This window comes from Mus pahari, chromosome X (assembly GCF_900095145.1).
Source record: "Mus pahari chromosome X, PAHARI_EIJ_v1.1, whole genome shotgun sequence".
In the NCBI taxonomy this organism is placed as follows: Eukaryota; Metazoa; Chordata; class Mammalia; order Rodentia; family Muridae; genus Mus; species Mus pahari.
The window spans coordinates 86,913,837-86,932,767 of NC_034613.1; the positions used below are offsets into that span (position 1 = coordinate 86,913,837).

At 36.6% G+C, this 18,931-nt stretch overlaps 1 protein-coding gene and 1 pseudogene across 1 annotated transcript in view; both read right to left on the reverse strand.

Annotated features, from left to right (window-relative positions):
* Tex11 (testis expressed 11) overlaps window positions 1–18,931 on the reverse strand; it is a 205,034-nt gene that overhangs the window by 14,714 nt on the left and 171,389 nt on the right. The window contains exons 25-28 of the mRNA XM_021187817.1: window positions 18,333–18,405; window positions 3,369–3,518; window positions 1,683–1,791; window positions 561–681 (exon numbers count right to left, since the gene is read on the reverse strand). Coding sequence (XP_021043476.1) covers window positions 561–681; window positions 1,683–1,791; window positions 3,369–3,518; window positions 18,333–18,405 — 453 coding nt within the window. The remainder of the gene's footprint in view (window positions 1–560; window positions 682–1,682; window positions 1,792–3,368; window positions 3,519–18,332; window positions 18,406–18,931) is intronic.
* LOC110313499 lies at window positions 5,334–5,553 on the reverse strand (annotated as a pseudogene).

Consider the following 18,931-nt stretch of genomic DNA (forward strand, 5'->3'; position numbering starts at 1 on the left):
ATGTGTCCAGGTACTAGATTACAGGTATGTACAACCAAATCTGGCTATGTGATGTTGGAGACAGAACCCTCAGCAAGAACTATACAAACTGAGCTACATCCCAACCCTATATTTAGATATCATCATGAATGTAAGTAATGACTTTGTGCATTATTTTAAGTAAGCCATCTTACTCTCCTGTTCTATGTCTCTCATAAACAAGTTAATATCTTACATATCTTATTCATAAATAAGTTTATAACACAGATACTACTTATATTGACCCAAACATGTGCAATGTGGTAGGCTCCAAAAATACATAACAATTCAAGATGAATAGTAGTCTTGTTATTCTGACCCAAACCTTATACTTAATACTAGTAAACTTATACTAGAAAATTCCTACAATTGACTATTTACATTTTATAGACTCAGAGATACTTTGAAGGTGATATCTACATTGTAATGTGAATTTACCATAAAAATACTATCAGAAAGTATCATTCCATATGAATTCAAATATACAAGACACTTCGGTTCCTTACAATCATATTCAAGTTTACTATTGCTCTTTGACTTACAGTTTGGCGAATGAGGCTCAGAGCATTTTTAAAATGGCTCTGAACTTCTTTTAGGGGATACAGCGATATATTCCACACGTCATCTGGCACCAGAAGCTTAATCAAGTTGTGCATGCAATTGCTGAAAAATTAAAAGAGAAAAGTAAGAAAATAAAAAGTAAGGAAAGAAATCACTAACTTGGAGTCTCGTCTCACACTGAGAACGTCTTCTCCTCCCTTCATTTTGATCTTGCTTCTAACCTTGGAAGACCGAGTTTTGAAGCTGTAAAAGGGGTTCGTTAGTCCTTCCTTTGATTTTTGCTGTTGGTTGTCATTTTAGTCAACTTCACTTCTCTCATAAAATAATTGTTTAATTAACTTATTTTAATGTGTATGTGTGTGTGAGCCCAACACACACAGGCTTGAGCAGAAGTCCGGACGTCGCTCCAGAGTTGGTTCTGTCCTTCAACTATGTGGGTCCTGGAGATTACACTCAGATCATCAGGTATGGCAGCAGGCACGCACCTTCATCAGATGAACCATTGGCCAGCCCAATTATGCCATTGTCATATTTTATGAGCTGATTCAATTTATGGGCAATCATGCTACCTCTTCAAGGAGACTAAGATATTAAAATTGGACTTAAACTGACAAAAAGAGAAGATCTTACTTCTCAGAACAGAAAGACTGTAATGAATTTTTCCTGAAAAAAACAAAACCATGTAACATTATTGATACTTAAAAGTACTAAGGAAAAAAACAGAGGAAAAATGTTGAAGTTGAATGGTGGCTACCAAATTATGATCACTTGGGATATTTAGTAAATGACATGAAAGAAGGAAGATAGATACATAGTACTATTTTATTATATGACTAGAAAAATAAAGGAAACCAGGATATACACTTCTTTTTCTCCCCTGAGAACAGTGGATTCCTTAATCTTGCTTAATATTCTCCAGTATCTAATGCAATTTCCACTACAGAGAAGTTCACAAGACAGTGTCCCTGTAATCTTGTATGCTGGCCCAGGTGATTACAGTGGGTGACTTGGGGGACGCTGACTAGAGGTTTTCGTTTGGTTTTGAGTTTTCTTTTTTTGGCTTCCATAAAACTAAATTTAGCTGTCAAACTATATTTACTAACCTGTATTTCAAAACATCAACTGGCTCCTTTCTTCTGTACATCAATAAAAGTTTTTTCAAGGCCTTCTGTGCAACACTAGGATAGTATGCAGGCTTATCCATAGCTAATACTATAAGAAGAGAAAGGGAAAGTTTCTGAATGCCATGTTATCGTATTCATTACAGTTTTCATGCAGGACTATAGCATGCATTCTCTAATGGAACAAAAAGATTCACACACACACACACACACACACACACACACACACACACACACTTTATAAAATGATGGCTCTACAGAAGTTTTCAGAGAGAGTCTCTTATTTCCAGGCAGAGTACCACTATAGGACTTTCAGGTTACATTCATTCGATCAGTGACCGAAAAGCTGCATGCGGTTTCTGTAACCATGCATACAGTCCTACAGGTGATACAACTATCTATACAACTATACAACCACAATGAAGGAAAGGCAAGCTAAGAAAGAAATAGAAGCAGACCAATAAAAGGCTGCTAATCAAAGACAGACAACAGTCTGCAAAATATTGGTTTTGTTGTTGTTACTGCTGCTGCCAGATTGAAAAATAGAAAGGCTTTGACATCACTGCATTATAGTCTTAGAAGTCTCTAATACTTTCACATGTGGTCAAGAAGCCTGCAGAGCAGTTCCATTAGATAAGGAGTGGTAGTCAGAGAGTATGCCTCATTGGTCCTCTTCTAGAAAACCCAAGGCAACTGTAGCATACCGGAAGCTACTTAATACCTTTACTAATCATGCTCAAGCTCTTGTGGAAAGTAACAGGTAAAAGGGAAGATAACCAGGGCATTTCTGGCAGTACATTCCCCAAATGGTCTTGAGACCCATAAGTCCTATAGAATAGCTTAAAGAATTTTGAAAATGACACTTGTGTTAAAATATTTCCAATTTCTAGGGTCTAGTGAGGTGGCTCAGTGCATAAAAAGGTACTTGCTACCTAGCCTGATGATCAGAATTCAATCCTTGGGGCCTATATGCTGCCAACGCGAATTGCCTCCTGCCAGTTTTCAGCTATCCTTCACACATGCAAACACACACACAGACACACACACACACAGAGAAAAAACTTTCAAAAAATTCCAGATTTCCCCATACATTTTAGTGAATTACTATGGCTGAGTCATCTTTGATCATCAAAGTAGCTATTTATCATTTTTAGCTACCTACATAAAACTAACTTTCCAAAGTTTGAGCTTCCTCTATCATGTCATTACATAATTAAATTCTACATATATACTGCATTTGAGTACCCATTATGAGCAATGCTCTTCACTAAGATTCATTAGTATTTTATATATATGTAATTATTGCTCATGATCCTAATGAGATTACAATCTTTTTTGGTTTTTTTCAAGACAGGGTTTCTCTGTATAGCCCTGGCTGACCTGGAACTCGCTTTGTAGACCAGGCTGGCCTCAAACTCAGAAATCCACCTGCCTCTGCCTCCCAAGTGCTGGGATTAAAGGCATGCGCCACTACGCCTGGTGTGAGATTACAATCTTATAGAGTGAAAAGGGTAACTATATAAATGATTTTAATTCGAAATAGTTTAAGAATGCATCAGAAAGGGAGAAACAATATACCATGAGGGAAATCATCTCAATGTCAGAAGACAGAAAACTGTAGGCTCTAAATGGGCACTGGCGTTACACAGGCACAAATAAAGCACTTACATGCCATTGTTTCAAGTGTTCTGGTTTCTAAATCAGGCATCTTCCAAACTGAATCCAGAAAGCTGTTCAGTGATGGATCATTCGTTTTACTTTTAACTTCAAATTCATAGAGCAGAAGCAATGCCCCACAGTCATCACCTGAGAAGTCTCCTAAAGAAAAGGTAAAGTTTAACATTTTCTGTTACTTCAACATTAATACTCTCTCCAATTCTATCCTACTCTGATAGGTTTTCCCATAAGAAAAATTAATGTCAGTTATAGTTTGAAGGCCCTCTCCAGACTCTATTGATAGACTTTCAGTATTTTAATATCTGTAACTACATCACTAATTTTACTACCCTGTAACAGATTTCCTAGCATTTCCTACATATTCTGAAACTTCAGCTGTGATGCTTGCAACTGGCCTGAAAAGGTTCTGGTGCTATTGCTAAGACATGCCTGCATCCTTTGAGCTGGCACTCACTATCATGGCTGAATTAAACAGAAAACACAATGCTGCGTGAACTAACAATAGTTTTATGAGCAAAAGAGTTTCCAAATTTGTTTCATTTAGTCAGACAATAATGTATCTTGGCTCTCATCATGAAAAGAATATTATTTCAGATGCTACACACCATACTTGAGTTTTATTTGCCATTCATTGAATGAATATTTGAAGTAGCTGGATGCAGTAGCATTACATGGTGGTGCATGCTACAGTGCTCCACACCTGTAATCTTGGAAGACTTGGTTGTTCTGAGCCTCTTCTAGGCAGCTTGCTGGTCTCTGCTTTTTCCAGGCAGCTCAGCCTGAATGTCTCTAAGCAGTTCTTATTGTTTATTTATGCATGGGGAAGAAGGACCTAGTACATTTGGTCAGTTTCAGGGACTTTCTGAAGCTACTGAGTTATTTACTTCCTGAGCATAGTTTCCCTGCTGCAGACATGTTTTACTTTCCCTTAGAACATCCTGTTGTTTGTCCTCCCTACATGCCTCTTAGTGACCCCCCCCCAGGATATCCTGTTGTTTACTTTCCTTAAATACATATCCTGTCTTAAATATCTAATTGTTGCATTTCCTTTAACATCCTGTGTTTTAATGAGCTTCCTTTCAAGATGAAAAGTTTTAATCCTAGAGGAAACTGCTTCACAATTGTGCCCCCTTTCTGAAAATGTTTAGGAGCAGAAATAATCCAGTTTTCTAGATTTCTGAATACTTACATTATCTATAATGAGATATATTGAGAATTAGACAAAATCTAAACACAAATTCATTTATGTTTTGTTATACATCTATGCAGAACACTAAGGTAATTTTGTATACTAGCCTTTTCTATCCTTCCCCCTCCCTTCTCCTTTCTTCCTTTCCCTTCTATTTATTTGTATGCATATGTATGTGTATAGGCACTTGTGCATGTGACATTCAGAGGACAACTTCCAGGAGCTTGTTCTCTCTACCTACCTCATGGGTCCTGGGGATCAAACTTGGGTCATCAGGATGGGCAGCAAGCCCTTTTACCTATCAAGCCATTTTGCTGGCTTTCCCCTCACTTTTTACGACAGGTGTGTGGTCAAGGTTAGCCTTGTACTCAGTTCTCCACTCCCCACCTCTCAAGTACTGGAATTATATACCTGACTTTTACAGTATTTTCAGTACATTTTTTTGACTGTGACCAGTCATATGAAGTCAAATGTGGAATTTTCCAATTGTGGCATTATGCATATTGTAAAATATTTTGGATTTTAGGGAATTTTTGTAATTTGGATTTTCAGATTTCAACCTATAAAATAAATAATATTTTATAATCACTGCCTGTAGATAATCTACAAACTTCGATACCTGTTATTATCAGTGTTGAAGTTAGAACATGATTCTCCCACCGTTATATGTTACCTAAATAATATTGTCATTAAACTTTAGTGGGTCCTTCCAATTCTACATAATTTTCCAAATGACTTTTCTCTGGTTGCAGAACATTTTCATTCCTTTAATCCTTTTTCAGTTGTTTTACTTTTGCAACATTTTCTGATGTTTTTGTTTTTATTTTCTTTTACTCCTTCCTGGCCTTCAATCACCCTTTCTAGGACGATACTTGTTAGAAACAGTGGAGTGAGGGCCAGAATAAGAAAAACTGTTATAAGGAAGCCATGTGGGTCCTTTGCAGTCCATTCTACAACACATTCAATTCAAACCTTTATACCAAACATTTTTTGGAGCAGTCCTAGGAAAACTTTGTCCCAATGGTTATCTCTAACTTCACGTAGTAAGCCAATGACAAAGTCCGATGATGTTTTGTTATCTTCTTTAGTTCTCATGTATAGCTCTGAAAGTTTAAGTTCTTTTATATTGTTAAAATTAGTGCTTTATTTTTAAAGTGTATTTTTACTTTAAAGAGTAAATTAAAAGGCACAGGCATTCAAATTTAAGTATCTGGCTAAACATTTTAGCCAAAATTAATAAGAGAAAGCTGTTACTTTATGAAAATGGCATTATTTTTGCTAATTTCAACCTTGAAATTTTAACATTGAAATTTAAAATTGAAATTTCAAGCAAAGGCTTGAATTTAATTTTTTAAAAATGACCATATTGAAAGGGGCATTATTCATTTGTTTATTTGACTTTGATTATTAATCCAAGTCAAATTAAAAATGTTTTAATTTATTTTTATTTCAAGTTCCTGGATATTTTGCCTGGATGTATGTCTGTGGACTATGTGTGTGCCTGGTAGCTGTAGAGACAAAGGTGTTGGATCCCCTGGAAATGGAGATATGGCTGTGAGCCACCATGTGGATGCTAGGAATTGAATCCAGGTCCTCTGGAGGAGCAGTCAGTGCTCTTAACTCCTGAGTTTCTCTCCAGTTCAAATGTCTGAATTTTAAAGCGCTGTCTTCATCACTATGAGATGACAATTTACCAAAGAACATTTGAAGCTTTTTTTCTGAGATTAATTATATTAAACACCAATATTACTTGCTAAAATTTTAATATGTAAGAAATATAAGTATTTTATTGGATACATTAACATGCCAATGTTTGAACAATTTTCATAATTGGGGAATTAACATTGTCAAAATGACAATGTATAGTATTATATTGATAAATCATTAGTAAAAGATCCATTTAGAGTATCAGACACGGGATTTTAGTGTTACTGCATGAAAACTGCATCATGTTGTTTTAATTTTCACATCATATGCAGTTAAAATAACTATCAACTGAATTTTAGTATTGTATGAAAAATGTATATTCACATCTAAAAAGGTTATTAAAATGTTCCTTTCAAATATAGTTAGATAAAAGTAGCAAGTTCTAGTGTTCAACAGCACAGTGAGGTAACTATAAATCATATTATCCTATATTTAAATCATATATTAATAACCAAAAGAGTAGAGCCTGAAATCTCTAATCAAAGTAATACAGAGATGGAAATGTTAACTATCCTGATTTTATCAGTGAATACTATATTGCTGTATAGTATACTATATTGCTAAAATCCATAAGCCCATGGAAGACATGTCGTATCCAAACCACCACATACTGCATAAAAATTTAAGATCAAAATAACACTTATTGGGCCAGCAAGATGGCTCAACGGGTAAAAAGCACTTGCTTCACAACCATGCAAATTCAATGAGCTGGATTCAGTCCCCAGGAACTATGGAAAGGTAGAGACAGCTGAGTGCCCAGATTTGTCTTCTCACCTTCACATGCACACCAAGGCATGCATGCGCCACCCCAGTGATAATACATTTCCAGGGCCAAGTAGTGGGAGTGGGGGGGTAGGGGAGTAAGGGCGGCGGGGGGGGGGTATAGGGAACTTTCGGGATAACATTTGAAATGTAAATAAAGAAAATAATAATAATAAAGAATGTTTAAAAAAGAATTAAAGACAAAAAACATAAAAAAAGATTTTTTTTAATACCAGCTATTGTAAGGATGGGGAGCACAGCTTGGAAGCATATCTTGGTTTTTTTGTTTTGTTTTGTTTTTTGGTGTTTTTTTTTTTTTTAACCTTTTTCAATTTATTTCCAGCGAGGTTGAGAAATGTGCATTTTTTAATTTCTATTTTTTACAAGAATATTTACATTAACTTTATTATTACATGCAACATGATTCTAATTACATTATTATATTATATAATTATATAAGAGCCAGAAGCCATGTCATTGTTAAAACACTTTGGAAAACTGTTTAGTGGCATCTCCTAAAACCTAACACACACACACACACACACACACACACACACACACCTTAGCAAGGACTTTGCAGTCTCACCCATAAGCATATATTCAAGTATAATAAATGTATCTATTACTAATATGCACAAAAAATCTTCACAGTATTTCTATTCATAAAAGCTAAAAATCTGAAACAACTATGTCAACAGAGGGATGAATTAAATAAATTGAATAATGTTTGTATAGTGGAACACTGCAAAGCAAGAAAAGAAAAAGAGTCTCTGGTCCATGCAAAAATCGAAATGAAAATCACAGGCATTATTATTATTATTATTATTAGGAAAATAATTCAAGCACAATAGGATATACTGGATTCAATTTGAAAAATGAATGTGTTAGAGGGTCATTAAAGAGATGGATAAAGAGTCAAGAATACTTGATCATTTTAAGAGGATCCAAGTTCAGTTCCTGGAACCCATATTGGCAATTCACAGCCACCCTTAAAGCCAGCACCAAGGGATTTGTCGGCCACTTCTGGCCTCTGCAGGTGCCCACATACATGTGGCATACACTTGCACAGGCACACATACATCCAAAGAAACTACTTTATTTAAATCTTTGATAAATGAATGTCATGCAAATCATCCAGAAAAATGTATAATTCAGAAGACTTTACTGTGTTCAGCTATGTGAAAGCAGAGTCAGGCCACATTCCATTACCTCCAGTGCCAAGAAGGGGGAGTGGGTGGGTAGGAGAGTGGGGGGGAGGGTATAGGGTACTTTGGGGATAGCATTTAAAATGTAAATGAAGTAAATACCTAATAAAAATTGGAAAAATAAAATAAAAAAGAAACTTCAAACCTTTTATCAGCCCTTGTATTTCTGAATCACTAATTTATGTTCTGTTCAAACAGATTTGCATATTCTGAATGTTTCATATATATCGAATCATATAATATATATAGTTTGTGACTGGCTTTTTTTTTATTATTTTCTTTATTTACATTTCAAATGCTATCCCGAAAGATTCCCATACCCCTCCCCCCACCTCTGTTCCCCTACCCACCCACTCCCACTACTTGGCCCAGGCCTTGCCTTGTGCTAGGTCATATGGAGTTTGGGAGACCAAGGAGCCTCTATTCCCACTGTTGGCCGATTAGGTCATCTTCTGCTACAAATGCAGCTAGAAACACAAACCCAGGGGGTACTAGTTAGTTCCTGTTGTTGTTCCACCTACAGGGTTGCAGCCCCCTTCAGGTACTTGGGTACTTTCTCTAGTTCCTGCATTGGGGACCCTGTGTTCCATCCAGTAGCTGGCTGTGATCATCCATTTCGGTGTTTACCAGGCACTGGCGTAGCCTCACAAGAGGCCACAATATCAGGGACCCTTCAGCAGTATCTTGCCGGCATGAACATGAGCATTAGTATCTAGGTTTGGTGGCTGATGATGGGATGGACTCCGAATGGGGTCCTCTCTGGATGTGACTGGCTTTTAATTTAGACCATTTTATATTTTCAAAGTTCCCCCATGTTGTAGCGACTATCAACACTTCATTACTTCTCATAATCAAATATTCCACATTTTAAATATACTATTTTATTCATCTTTTGATCAATTGATCATTTAGCTTGTTTTTCTCTTATGGTAGTTATGAGTAATGCTGTTATAAACATTTGCATAGAGGTTTTTGTCTGTATATACATTTACTTTTCTTGGGTATGTACCTAAAAGTGGAATTGCTAGTTATATAATAACTATGCTTAATCATTTGAGAAACTGCCAAACTATTTTTAGTAACACATGTGCCATGCTATAGTAGAAATGACTATACATGTAAAGAATGTATATCATTGCTAACCAGTATAACCAATGAAAATCAAAGTTCTTAACTAGAGCACAGTATTGTGCATACTATTTTTGTCCTTGACCTTATGTCCAAGTCAAAACAGGATTTTTCAAAGTTATTTAAGTCAGCTTTCTTTCCTAAGCTCCTTCAGTATGTTTGTGCAGTTGATTTTTTATATAGTCAGATTCATTTATCACACTGTGAATTCTATCTGTAGTTCCCTCCACAATCTGATTTATTTTTATATTTTATACAGTGAAATTACTCTTTATGGTATATAGTTATATGGGTTTTAATAATATATTCATATGTAAGCATATGTGTATACTATCACACACAGCTCCTTACATACATCCCTTTGTCCTATTTTACTACTTATACTGCCCTTTATAGTGAAGTCATCTCATTTAAAACCTCTGGCCATCACTAAAGTTATTTTTGGTTCCTATATTTTTATTTATTCCAGGATATATAACCAGAAATGTGATTATATCCATAAAATCCATACAGATATAGTCTGGCAATTTTTAACTTAGCAAATACATTTAATATCAGCTTACCACTGAATAGTATTTCCTTGCAAAGGTGTACCACAGTTCATTTATCCATTTCGTTTTACCTTCTGTGTTCCTGTTGGAATTAGATAGGCATATCCTAGGAATGGTAGATTGGTCAGTTCTCTATGACACCTTCAAAGTCATGGTATATAGAAACAGCTCCACTTTTAAAACCTCTTTAGAGAGGCAGAATTCCCAACCAATATATATCCAGGGCAGAGAGTGTTTCCTCCACTCTCCAATACAGAAAATCAGGTTAAGCTACACATCTGTGATCTCAGCACTCAAGAGGCTGAAGCAGAAAGAATGGAAGTTTGGGCCAGGTTGGTCAAATTAAGGTTGATAGGTTAAAAAAATCTGCCCATAGAAATCCAACGAACTACTGAGAGTGAGAACTATACTCCCAGGTGGTCTGATTCACAGTCTACTACTAAAAGACATATAGAAAAAGAGGATTATAAATAGCTAGAAGGTTAGAACACAGAACCCAAGAGATGAATTCTTTGAAGTATTTATTAATAGTAGCCAGAAACTGGAAACAACCGACATGTCCCTCAACTGAAGAATGGATACAGAAAATGTGGTACATATACACAATGGAATACTATTCAGCTGTTAAAAACAAAGACATCATGAATTTTGCAGGAAAATAGATGGAACTGAGTGAGGTAACCCAGACACAAAGTGATATTCATGCTATGTACTCATTTATAAGTGGATGTGGAGCAAGTGGATCATGCCACCAGACAAAAGACCTGGTAAGGTGGAAACAAGTTCAAAAACCCCAGGGAATTTTCATAATTGAGAACAGCAGGCATCAGAACCAGCTACCAGCCAGGGTCTACCTGTCCTGGAACATGTAATATGACACCCCATTGAGAGGACCATAACAACCAATCAGGTAGCATAAAAACCTAGAGATCTCTTCATGCTAATGAGGTATCTAAATAGGCCCAGAGTGTTTAGCCAATGAGCCTCCCTTCCTGCAAAAGGTATTTAATCCCTTGTTCACCCTGAGTAAGACACATGCATTCACATCCACCATAACAATAAAACAATTTGGATAAGCAAGGACCACCTCCTTCATCAAGGATTACCATGGGGTGGGGGTGGGGGACTTTGTCATAAAGAGACACTTCTAAATTTCCAGGAGAATGCATCTCTTCCAGCCCCTCCATTCTCACAGTCAGACTGGAGGACCCTTGTTCTCAACTCCTTGCTGCAGGAGCCTGAGAACCACCATTCTCAACTCCTCGAGGTCCCCAGTGGCATCTAGGTACATGGGAAATTGAAAACCACAGCGTCTGTCCCAGCCCCTGCTGTTTCTCATTCGGGGAAACATGGGCTGAGACACCCTATCTTGGATTGTGTCCTGCCTTCCCTGAGCAACAGACATGCTGGTGGCACTCCACATCCCAGCAGTGAGGCAGGCATGCAGCCCAACAAGTGGATATTATCCATAAAGTGCAGGATAACCACGCTATAATCAACAGACCCAAAGAAGCCAAATACCAAGGAGACACAAGGGAAGATGGTTGAATCTTTCTCAAAAGTGGAAACAAAATAGACATCGCAGGTCAATGGAAGGAGGGAACTGGCCCAACTTGAGACTCATCCCATGGACAAGTACCAGTCCCTGACACTATTAAAAATACTGTTATGTTTGCAGACAGGAGTCTAGTATGGCTGTCTTCTGAGAGGCTTCACCCAGTAGCTGACTCAGACAGATACAGACTCATACAGCCAAACAGTGGATAGAGCTTAGGGACTCTTAATGGAGAATAGGAGGAAGGATTGCTGGTCCTGAAGGGGATAGGAACTCTACAGAAAGACCAACAGAGTCAATTATCCTAGACCCTTGGGGATCTCAGAGACTGAACCACTAACCAAAGAGCATACACAGGCTGGACCTAGGCCTTTTCGCACATATGTAGCAGGTGTGCAGCTTGGTCTTCATGTGGGTCCTGAACAATTGGAGCAGGGACTATCCCAAATCTGTTGCCTGTCTGGGATATTGTCTGGCTTCAGTGGGAGAGAATGTGCCTAGCCTCACAGAGACTCGATGTGCCAGGCTGGGGATACCCTTGGGAGTTCTCAGAGGAGAAGGGGAGGGAGGATGGGGTAAGGATTGTGGGAGGAGGTGGCAGGGAGGGAGAAGTGAGTGGGATGTAAAGTGAATAAGTTAAAAAAATTAAACAAAAAATCAGAAGTCTGAGGCCAGCAAAAGCTACAAAAGCACAGGGTAGGGTGTGACACACATGTTCACAATCTCTGCTCGTCAGCTATGTCTGCGTGTTTATGGAAACTGCAGTCTTCAAATTTTCATTTGCACTTGAAATGCTGAGTAAAGGTTAAATATAAACCAAGTGGTTGTTAGTTTATGCCTGTAATTCCAGCACAGAGGAAGCAAGAAGATAACAAATTGAAAGGGCAGCCTTGGATACATATTGAGTCTATTTCAAAGAAAAAAGCAAAACAAATAAAACGAATTCTCTCTCCCAATAACAGCAATAAATAGTTAAAATCATATTATGTACAATAATGAAAAATAAGTTGCACTTCTCTTTCTCACGGAAATGAAGTTTGCTCTTGAGCTGGTGTGTGTAGAGGACAGCATACTAGAAAGAGGCCTATGAGAGGGGGAAAGGCATGTGTGTATGTGGACCTTTCTTTCCTTCTTTTCTTTCCATTTCTTTTCAACTCTCTCTGTCTCATAAAGAGTTAAGGAACTCCAAGCCTCTTGCCAGGCCAGTGAGAGGCCTCGGCCAAAGAGAAAAAAGAACCCAAGTAACTAAGTTTCTTTTTTCCGGCTACAAGAGCTAACTGCCAGAAGTCAGTTGCTTTTGGCACCCTGGAATAGCAAGAAAGAGTTCAATCATCAGAAGTCATCAGCGTCTGACCCCAGAGATAAGAGTTAAATTGTCCAAAGTAAAGTGGTTTTGGCTGGCCCTGATTGCCAATGCTACTTTTGCTGCCTGCCTCAGTTTACCCTGTGATGTAAAGCTAGTCCCTGACAGATAACTCTAACTCGCATGGAGTTGACAATAAACTAGCTAAGATACTCTCCCTACTTTTCATGACAGTATAGTTATTTGCATTGTTCCATGAGAATTTGCCTTGTTTTTCCAACTAGGATATTAATGAAAAACCTGAGTGCACAGTTAAGGCCTTGCCTAGAGAATCATAATTAAAATGATATATATGTAATCCTACAAGATAGTTATGATAGGTTCCATTTATGGAGTATGGTAGAATTTCTGGTAACTTCATCAAGCAAGTGTCTCAGGGTATTGAGATGACTTACAGGCTCTTAAAAGAGAGAGTAAGTTTACTTTCAGAATGCTTGGTAAATTTGTATGCTCTCGAGAATGAGGACTTCCCCCAAATTTGTAAGCATGACAAGTGACATCTGACAATATTTCTTGGAGTTCATTACCTAGTTTTGTAATAGCTTATAAGAGGGTATAAGGAATCTATCCTGAGAGTCCCTGTTAGCTCTTGTATTCAGAAGTGGCCTTAGTAGTGGGTTAGTGCTATGTAGCTTTAAACAGACAACGTACATTTGAGGAGTTCTATTTGTTTGTTTTTTGAAACAGGGTCTCACTATATAGCCCTGGCTGTCCTGGAGCTCACAGGATCTACCTGTCTCTGCCTCCAGAGTGTTTGAACTAAAGGTATGTGTTATCATGTCCAGTAAATAGGTCTGTCTGGTTAATATACCAATTTTATTTTGTTTATGTAAGTAATCAGTGCAAAAGTAGTAAAATTAGCCTGGTTTGTGATCCAGAGTACAATTTCTCTAAGATTCTCAGGACTATAGATGAGAGTAGTGAATGGGACACTAGCCAAGAAAAATTGTGAAAGACTGTGAAGGAGGAAAAAGAAATTACCATGTGCCTTATCTAATGTACCCTTCAGAGATATCTCTACTTAAATTGATTCTGAGTTATTTTTAACTCAACAAGTCATAGGAAACTTATTAATGTGAGTTAATATTGTCTAAAGAACGAGGGGTGTTCTGACATGGAGAGAAAAATTGAACACTGAATAGTTTTGCATTTATTCATAACTTTATTTAAAAATAATTTAATTTTATGTGTGTTTGTCTGCCACTTGGGTGCCTGATGCTTGCAGAGGCCAGAAGACAGCGTTAGATCTCCTGGGACTGAACTTCCTAAGGTTGTGAGTGGCCATGTGGGGGCTGGAAACAGAACCAGAACCCAGGTCCTCTGGAAGAACAGTCAGTTCTCTTAACAATGGAGCCATCTATCCAGTCTCTACTTCAGAATTCTAAATTGTGTGTTTGCTTTTGAGCCACATGTAAAAACTTAACAGTTCCCTTATTAATGAGTTAAAGTTTTGACATCTGCTGTAAAATGAAAATTAAAATCTTTAAAATGTAGAGATATGGAAGACAATAGCCAAACATAACCGGTAGACAGAGAATTGGTCAAAGAAACCTAAAATATGTCAGTTGGCATAGAAGAAAATAAAAATACTGGAATAAAAACACTTATTTAAAAACAATTATGTAGAACATTTTAGAAACAGAGTGATAGTTAAATTTACACAGTGAAAACATCACATTTTAAGGAAAAATGGCTCAGAATAGAATATCGTATACTTAAGCCATTTCCTAGCAGTTTTTCAATGAGTTTTTATTTATTCATTTTTAAGCTTATTACATTTTATTTGTGTGTGCCACCATGCATTTGTGGAGGCTAAAGAATGGCTTATGGGAGTCTGTCCTCTCCTTACACCACATAGGATCCCAGTGATTAAACTCAGGTCTTTAGGCTTGGCAGCTGACATCTTTACCTGCTGAACCATCTCACTGGCTGGCAATTATTTTCAAAACATCTTTAGGTTCAAAATTTAGGTTTATCAAAATTGAGAGCAAAATACAGAGGGTTCCTTTAACTCCTCTCAGACTCTCTCCACTCTATCCCCACCTGTTTGTATATTAGTTGTACATGATGAACTAGCACTGGCACATAATTTTCAACCAAAGACCGTGGTTTGCTTTAGAGTTCCCGATGTGTTATATATCTTACGGGCTCTGGTAAATATATGGTGACATCTATCCACGACTGTCAGTTCATTAAGAATATTTTTCTTTCCAGGGAAATCTCTGATTTTTTTCTCTCTTCCCACAATTTTGCCTTTCCCAGAATCCCATAGAGTTACAACGACATGATTTGTATGTCATCTTTCAGACTGGTTTCACTTAGGAAAATGCATTTAAGATTTCTCTATGTCATTTTCTGGCTTGGTATTTATCTTTTTAGTGCTTAGTAATGTTCTGTATGGGTCTGGTGAGATGGCTCAGCGGGTAAGAGCACCTGACTGCTCTTCCAAAGGTCCTGAGTTCAAATCCCAGCAACCACATGGTGGCTCACAACCACCTGTAACAAGATCTGACGCCCCCTTCTGGAGTGTCTGAAGACAGCTACAGTGTACTTACATAAATAAATAAATAAATAAATCTTTCAAAAAAAGTTCTGTATATGAAATGTACCATATTTTGTTGATTAATTCACTTATATTGAAGGATACATTAGGTGCTTTTAAGCTTGGATAATTACAAATAAAGCTTCCATAAACATGAATACAAGTTCTTGTGTAGCCATAAGTTTTTACCTCATTGGGTAAATACAAAATAGTACAATTGTTGAGTCATACTGGTAAGGTTATGTTTAATTTTTAGAAGAGCTCCAAATTTCCAAAGTGACTATACCACATTTATATCTGTAATATGTGTGGGTTCTTTTGCATTGTACTGTCACGGGATTTGTTTATGCCAGTGTTTTGGATTTGGTAATTTAAATGTGTCTAGAAGTATCTCAGTATGATATTCATTTGAAATTCCCTAGTGATTGTATATGTAAGCATATACACACATACAAACAAATACATCAAAGAGCCATAGACCACTTAATGATGGGGAGAAAGACATACAAGAGAGTTATGATGTGGATCACTGTTGTATACACAATCTTTTTTTTTTTTTAATTTCTGTGTAGCCCAGGATGTCCTAGAACTCACTCTGTAAACTAGGCTGGCCTTGAACACATAGAGGTCCACCTGCCTGTGTCCTGCATACTGGGATTAAAGGTGTAAGCTGCCCCCATCACTACTGTCTGGCTAATCAATCCATTTTTAACTGTTACATTATTAAGCTATGTATGATGCATGATTGTATACATAAATGTTTGTAGTGTTAGGGATCAAACCCAGGGCCTCACATGGTAAATACACTCTACCCTGAGCTCTACCTTCATTCCTTGAGAGTGTGTGCGTGTGTGTGCGTGCGTGTGTGTGTGTGTGAATACACACACAGTTAGACTATAAATACTTGGATCTATCTATCTATCTATCTACCTACCTACCTACCTACCTATCTACCTATCTATCTATCTTCTATCACCTATTACCTAGTTGTACTCCTGGAGAGAAGACAGGATTTTGGAGGGACAGCTAGCATTCTGGCATACTTTTATTAATTAAAGTCACTGAGACTATGTATTTTGCTCTAAGCAATGCTCCAGCCGTTTAGATTCTAGTATGAAGTTTTTCTTTTTTCCTTTTTTTTCCCTCAAAATAATTGGTATCTATGGAGACCCAACTCACATATCACAGCTATCTATTCTACAGCAAGAGTCTTTTAAAAAACATCTTAAATGAAAACCTAACAGTACTCAACAATTTTCTTGGGGTAAAGGTCCCAAGCTAAGTCATAGATTACCCACAGGGACTCAAAGGTACATGGAAGGTCACAGGAACTATTCTTTCGCTCTTTGGGTGGGTTAAGTGTCCTATTCTATTTTTAAAACAATTGCTGAGAAATCCCCCCAAGTACTGAGCAGTTTCTGATCTTTCATGTATTGTGAATCTTAATCATTTTCTCCAACATCTGTTTCTTGCTGCCTCTTTTCATTTTTCTACTTTCTTTTCCCCCTTCTTCTTCAACTCCTGCATGGTGTTTAAATTCTTCTTCACTGTCACCTTCATAAACATTCTCTTTCTTGTCTACATATTTATCTTTATCCTCTCCAGAAGTTCTTCCTCACCATCCTAGTATATTTTTCAGATACCTTTTAATATTGTTTTTAAAAACTACTCAAGTTTTTACTCAGTTACTAACTCCTATTTTTTTGCTTAATTACCAGATAATTTTATTTTCCTTATGTGTCTTAGAATATATTCAGATTTGTGTTATAATTAGTTCTGTAGCTATTGAAAGAAGCACATGTAAAACAAGACATGTTTTTGTTCTTAAGATGTAGCATGTTGGGCTGGAGAGATGGCTCAGTGGTTAGGAGCACTGACAGCTCTTCCAGAGGTCCTGAGTTCAATTCCCAGCAACCACATGGTGGGTCACAACCATCTGTAATGGGTTCTGATGCCCTCTTCTGGTGTGTCTGAGGATAGCGATGATATACTCACATACATGAAATAAATAAATCTTTTTTTAAAAAAAGATGTAACATGTTTTCAGGTATTGTATCTTCTATAGTAGATATGTCATAGTCCTTTTTATTTGGACTTTTTCTGTTCTTATTTAAATGACTGTAATAGATTAAAAAACTAATTAAATCTTAGAGTTTTATGTTCACCTCTAATTATTAAAATCTGTCAAAGATATCACACATGCACAAAAAGGAAACAGCAGGCCAATAATTTCTAAATCCTAAGAACATAAATTCATCCATATATTAAAATAACGAAAGACCATGACCAAATAGGTTTCATTCTAGAAAAGCTACTTTGATTTAATTCTAGGAAATCTATTATTATAATTCAGTATACTCATAGTTTAAAAGAAAAACATGATTATTTCCTTAGAGTCTGACAAAGCATATAATTCAAGTCAATATCCATTGACTCAAAAGAATTCTAAAACATGAACAAAATCTAAAAGCCAAAAATCTACTAAGGAAACAAGAAGAAGCTATTCTATTGACTTATAACAATTTTGATAATCACAAAATTTAGCAGTATATAATATTTGATTTGAAGTCTACTGGTAAATTTGATTAAAGTGAAATCTAATGATGTAAGAGTAATAACATCTTGTTAGACAATAATGGCCTGTTTTTAAGTTTAATTATACTTTCTTAGAAACTAAGTATTATTCTCACTACAGTATAGAGTAAAAAAATCTAACATACACTATGGAAAAATTCTAAAAGAATTATTTTACTGGTTATGAAGTACAGTGCAAATTTCTGGTATCCAAAGTTTCCAGTGACTTTATTACTCAGATCATAAACTCACTTCTATTTGTGGTACTGGGTATTAAACCTAGGACCTCATGCACACTAGGCACACACTGTACTACTGACCTACATCCTCAGTAGAAATTCACTTTGTAATGAGATAGCAAATCCATTTCCCACGGTACCTGTTCTTTTCAGGAGATTCCAAACCGTTTTGCATTTCTGGATCTGCTCAAGTGCTGTTCTTAGTAATTTGTTCTATATGGAAAAAAAGATAATTAATCTAAGCTAAAATAACTAAGAAAATTAACATAATTTGAAATTTCATTCATTAAAATAGTTAATCAAAAAATTAAAAATAATTGTTTAGCCAAACATTTTGCAATTAGTATAGAAATACTAGCTTCCAAATGTTCTCTTCCTTATTGTACCAAGAAAGTGAGAATTAATTAAAAACCTTGACCATTATCAATTTCTTTAATAATATAGAAACATATTTTCCCTGGATAGGAGTATGAGGAACTTCATAAACTCTTCCAAACAAAACAAAAATAACTGACAAAAATTATAAGATAAAATCATGCGGGGCTGTGGGTATAGCAGTACACATTAAGAGCTTGCTGATGTGAGGCACTGTTCCCATGCCCAGAAACTTTCCTCTCTCTCCTCCCAATAAAACCAAACAATTGCATAAAGTTGTAGAAAATTGCCAGAGTGTATTTATGTCTTTGCTCTCAGAGACCTACTAAGTATCAGTAAGAGTAGTGAAAGGCTATCCATATGA